The sequence below is a fragment of the Dendrobium catenatum genome, unplaced genomic scaffold (assembly GCF_001605985.2).
Source record: "Dendrobium catenatum unplaced genomic scaffold, ASM160598v2 fragScaff_scaffold_1557, whole genome shotgun sequence".
Lineage (NCBI taxonomy): Eukaryota > Viridiplantae > Streptophyta > Magnoliopsida > Asparagales > Orchidaceae > Dendrobium > Dendrobium catenatum.
This window is the reverse complement of record NW_021320019.1, coordinates 2,064,936-2,070,712: the sequence shown is the minus strand read 5'-3', so window position 1 is coordinate 2,070,712 and position 5,777 is coordinate 2,064,936. Positions and strand designations below refer to the sequence as shown.

At 37.1% G+C, this 5,777-nt stretch overlaps 1 protein-coding gene across 1 annotated transcript; it reads right to left on the bottom strand.

Moving 5' to 3' along the window:
* Positions 1-2,336: 2,336 nt before the first annotated feature.
* On the bottom strand, positions 2,337-5,129 carry LOC110093833 (protein CHLOROPLAST IMPORT APPARATUS 2-like). Its single transcript, XM_028700591.1, has 2 exons — positions 3,357-5,129; positions 2,337-2,402 (listed from the first exon to the last, which is right to left on the bottom strand). The coding sequence occupies exons 1-2, from the start codon at positions 4,332-4,334 to the stop codon at positions 2,337-2,339; spliced, it is 1,044 nt and encodes a 347-aa protein (XP_028556424.1). The 5' UTR covers positions 4,335-5,129.
* Between the last annotated feature and the right edge of the window lie 648 nt (positions 5,130-5,777).

Here is a 5,777-nt window from a genome sequence, read left to right as displayed (position 1 = left end):
GTTATCTCGAAGAATTTGATATAAAAGCACAAGTTTAAGGGTTCATATGAGATTATGAGATAAACTGTGAAAGTACTGCATTTAATTTATTATATGAGAAAACATAAAGGAGAAAAAATAGAGATTTATTATGGTTCAACCCATTAGAAGAGAGTAATGGCATCACTTGGGATGTTCTTCAATAAGCATGGTAGAAAATATTTAGTAAACTTCAAATATAATATTAAATGAATTCACTAACCTTGGATAACACCTTGAATGCTTAGGGTGAATTAGGAAAGGTGATTCCTTTAATAAGGTTGTGATCATTATAGTGATTGTATGTTGGGAATAAGTTGGTAGGTGATTATAGGACCAATAATCCTAGAGCTATTCCAATGATAGAGTTTTTTGCAGCTAATCAAATGTTGTAGCTCATAGGATTGTAATGAGGATATTTAATAGTGTTAGAGATGTAGGTGTAGGTAGCTCATGCAATGCCTTATTTTTTTTTTTAGCTCATGCGATGCCTTAATGAAGAATGAGTATTGCATGTAGCAATCATATGGGAATGTTATGTTCTGAGCTTAATTTGGACATCCCTTATGATGTAACAATACAATGGGATAGTTAGTTCATTAATGCTATAGGTGTCCTACTGCATAGCGGTGTCAAAACGGGTCGACGGATCGGGTTTAGGTTGAACCCGAGTTGACACGAGACTAAACAGGTCAACCCGAAGCCGACCCATTTTTATAAACGTGTAGGTATTTCAACCTGAACCTGACCCACACGGGTTACCAGGTTGACCTGACCTGACCCGCGAACCCATTTTGATTAAAAAATGAGCGAGTGCGATGTCAGGCGATGAGGTGAGCGGTGAGGTCGAGCGCTTGACTGGTTGAGCCATGAGGGTCGTGGCGTTGTGATTCACCATAGCTTCATAGACTCTCCTACAAAGGTTTGACAAGTCTCGAATAAGGCCCTTTGTTCTTTCCTCTGGTTCATCATCTACGTTTGAGAAGTTGGAGGCAACCGCATAAGCTAAATATGCATCAGCTTTCGTCGTCGCAACAGGTGGCAGAGATGGACCTAACGGGACTGAAACCACATGAAGACAGGCAACGACAGTTAGGCCGTTAGGGTGAACTAGCAGGCAACGACGGTCAGGCCATCAGGGTGAACTGGCAGGCGACGGGGTGAGTGGCTTTCCGAGTCATTCCGGGTCATTTTCGGGTCAACTCTAACATGACCTAGAATTATAATTGTGTCTGATTACCAAATCTGATCCGTATGTCAAATTGGTTGACCTGACCCAAAATTTTCCAGGTCGGATCCGGGTCATGTATCGAGTCGTGTCAAATTCTGACAATAGAGCTTGTATATGGTCATAACTTCAATAACATTTTAGGATTCTTTTAGAGTGATTAATGAACTAGTGAGGCATGCGCTTCATATTGTCAACATAAATATGATGATGCTTTGCATCAAATACATGTGCTTGATAGCGTACATGATGCCTTAAATTTTAATGATCTTTAACAATGTGTTGCTAGGACTTATATCGAAGGCGCACTGAGAAACATTTGGATCTTTAAAAGTATACTAATAAAGGGACGAGGATTGTTGATATAATTGATAGAACCTCTCATAGAAGGATTCCAAGAGGCATTTTCTTATATGGGTTCTCAAAAATAACTCTAAAGAGATATTTTCAAAAGAGATTTCTAAGGATTCCAAGAGGCATTTTTTTTTTACACTTTTCTATACAACAAAAATGTTAATTGCCAACCTCTTTTTAAGCCAATGAGAATATTAAACCTAAACAAATTAAGCATAATCAAAAGATAATTCTCTCTCTCTCTCTCTCTCTCTCTCTAGGATCAAAACATTCAAACCGAACACATCTCAATTTATTACCTTTTATTTGCACTATAAATCCACAAATTCCTTCAAATTATTAATATTTTATGAGAAGAAAAAAAAGAAAAAAAAAAGTTCAATGCAATCTGATTGTGTGACTTTTCTCAATGATTAGCACTCTTCATGCCTTCCAAATAACAAAACCAGAGATAAACATAATTTATAGGGTCTAATAAGCATCAAAATCTGTGCTAATTACATTATTATCTTCCTTCTGTTATTGCTTCCTGGAGTACAGAAGGTCCCCTAACAAATCGGCCCTGTTAAACGTACAAGAATAATGCAAAATGTCAATGTACAATCAAGAAATTAATTCAATATGCATTCAAATATTTGTTTAGGAAATTATATTTGTTCTTTTTTTTGAAGAGATAATAAATAAATATTTTTAGAATAAAAATATAATATAAAAAGTTAGAATAATTTCTTCAAAATTATGATGCTTCTCGCATTGCTCCATCTCTCATTTCGAGCAATAGTTCATTGTCCGTCAAACTGACCTGCCACACTTCCCTTTATTAATGCTAACAAAATTATTATCAATTCCACTCTTAATTATTCTATCAAGAAAAGCTCAGAATGAATAATTGATCGAAGAATAAACATTTTTTCTATTTTGACTAACTTCAATAAAAATAGTTACTCAAATTTTTAGGAAAGATTTTTTTTTTCTATTTTGTACATAAAATTATACCTTTCACAATTTACCTGCCCTCAAAAGAGGATTAATTATTCTGTGTGATCACAGGACGTCATCCGGAGTCGAAGCACAACGTTTTATGTTATTTTTTGCTGGATGCACCGGGTGGCGTGACACATTCTGAATCTCAAATCTCCTCCAAACGATTTGATGACCGCACAGAATAATTTCTCTTAAAAGAGACTGAATTGATCCGTTAACTTTTTTTGAATGATTAAAATGATTCTTAACTATATAATAGAGATCAAATTAGTCTTTTTGTGACATCATTTACGCCTCAATTTGAAAAATAAAAAGACAAATAAAATTTTCAAATAATTAGAGTATATCATTGTTTCTGTACAAAGTGAGAGAACATTTTCCTCCTCATCTGTAATTGCACTAATCTTAAAGTAAATTCAAGAGCTATTAAATTTATTATGATGCAATTTATTTAAGAAATTATGATGATTATATATATTATCATAAAATTTGTATTAATCTCAAACTAATATAAATTATATTAAGATATTTTTTATTTAGTTTTTATATAAAAATATAAAAAATTTATTTATTTATTTTTCCTTCAACAGTCAAATGCTTTTAATCGAGACGTCAAAGAAAAGGCCCGCCGGACAATCTCCTCCGTCCGACTAATGCGGGACGGCGAAGATTACCCGATACATTGGGAATCAGCATCCGCTGCCACGCTCGAAGGAAATTAAAATCAGGCGATGATTTTAATAAGATGCTAGAACAGATTTTCAATACGTACGATAAGTTCGGCGGCGGAATCCGGGGAACCTGCCTCGCCGGAGAATGGAGAACCGCCGGACCATTCCTTCAGAACGGCTTCGTAGTTAAGCTTCAAGCCGAGCTTCGCCTTCAAAATACCATCTTCCGGCGGAGAAACAGCGGTATTGACCTTCTTATCTATGGCTTCCACCACCTTCTTTTTCTTCTTCTTCTTGTTTTTGTCGGCCATTACCGTCTTCCCCATCGGAATGATGTCCTTCACAGCCACCTTCGGTGACCTCCACCAGTCTCCGTCATTGGACTGCCTTAATGCCCCTCTAATATTTGACGAAATGCCAAAGCCAAAGCCGAAAACACCCTTGAGGCCAAAACCCATCAGGCTTGCAAGGCAAGGATTGATAATTGAATTTGAATTGGAATTGAGGCAATCCCCAGTGATTTCTTTACTCATGGAGAGATTTCCCATGATGCTATCTATGCCTTCCTCGACCTCCTCGTCGAGGATGGATTCAGCATCAAAGTCCGGAGATCCAGCATCCTGATACTGAAAGTTTGTCGGGCTGTGAATGATAGTGTATTGCGAATTCGTCAGCTTGGTCTGCACAGGCGACTTCACTGGAGAGGGGAGGCTTTGAAGCAGGAGGCTGGGATCGCCGGAAATGGGGAAGGAAGGGAGGAGGACAGGGAAGGGATCGTCGGGGGGTTGTTGGAGATGAAAAGTTGACCGTTGGAGATTGGTTGAAGAGAAGAGTTTGGGGTAGATTGAGGAGAGGATGGCGGCTGCCTCGGCGGAGCATTGGTTTGGCCGTTTACGGGGAGTTCTGTTTCTCTTGGTGGAGATGGAGAGGGGGGTAGAATTGCTAGACTCCGATAGAGTGGAGGAAGCAGAGGAGTGGGAGGAGCGAGGAGAATTGGCGATGATGTCAAGGTCGACCTTATAGGTTCGACTGCCGGTGCCAGTTAGGCAAGAGGACATTGGAAATGTTGGAGAAGGCATAGGTAACTCAAAATTTTGATTGCAAATGAACTTGAAGAGAAAGGAATTGAGAGCTGGAAAAGAGGTTGTGGGGCACAAGATGGTGAGATTCTAGGAACAATTATTGAATTTCGAAGGAAGATCTCAGAGAAAGCATCAAAATCGAAGCTTGATGAGGAAAACGGGAAATTTGTTTTATGAATTTCCCTAAAACCCTAAACCCCAGCAAATTAAAAAAAAAAAAAAAGAGAAGCTGCAGAAATAAAGCGAAAAATTCTATTTTGGAAGCTCCCAAATCTCCAACCCGACTCTGTACTGGTCCAAATCTGTAAAAGGGAGGAGGGAAATGGGAGAAAATCCAAAAAAAAAAAGCAGAAGAAAGAAATCCTCTTTTAGTGCAGTAGCAGAAAAGGAAGCAGATTTCTTTCTTTGGAATTCCTCCTCTAGAAAATCGAGGAAAGACTCTACTCTGCTCCACAATAAATCAGAAACTGAAAATAGAAAAGGGATTTGCCTCCTAAGGAATCAAGGTTGGGTTCTATCAAGCGAAGAGCTTTTTAAAAGATGGATTCAGAAAACAGTGGAACTTGAAAAGAGAGAAAGTTCCGGCGGTCGCCGGCGGCGGAGGATGAACAGTTGAAGAGTGATGGATGAATTCAAGAATGGGGAGTGAGGCAGGAGATCTTTCTGGGAGAGGGAGAGAGATGTGCTTGCTTTCATCAAGAGCAGAAGAAGAGCATGAGGCCTTATATGGACCACCTTCCTCCACCTCTCTGGCTATTTTGCTCTTTGCTCCTTTGGATCCTACTGAACGTTTTTCTTGTCTTTTTGTCTCTGGGTGGGCTGCGTTTTGGGTCTTAACATCATTGGGGTAATTAATTTCCTTCTCATTATCTCACTCTATCTCTTTTTTATTTTTTTGTGATGATGGATTTGTTCTTTGTAAATCAGCCATAAATTTTTGTTAAATTAATTATCATTTTTATGTCAATTTTAATTTTAATTTTAGGTGTTTTTATCAAATTTACAAATATTTATGAATTATTCATATAATTACTCAATTATAATTATGATTTGATAATGATAGACATCATAATTGCAATGAGTTTTAAAATACATGAACACATGGAAATTATTGATGCCATTTACTTCTCATTTAGACTTCGTTTGAGACTGCTTTTTTATTGCTTTTTAAAATAGAATTTTAGTTCAAATCAAAACTCCGTTTTATGAAGTGAAAAAAAAACATCCGAAACGAAGCCTTAATAAGCTTATAATTTTTTTTCTTCGAGCAAGATGAGAGTGGAATTCTCTAACTTGTTTCTAATCAATATCAGTATGCTATGAGTTCAAATGCACTAACTTGTAATCTTAATATTTTTTTATTATGTTACATGAAATTAAAATATTATTATTATCGTCGTACTGTATTTTTCCTAATCAAAAAATTAAAAACATGACAAA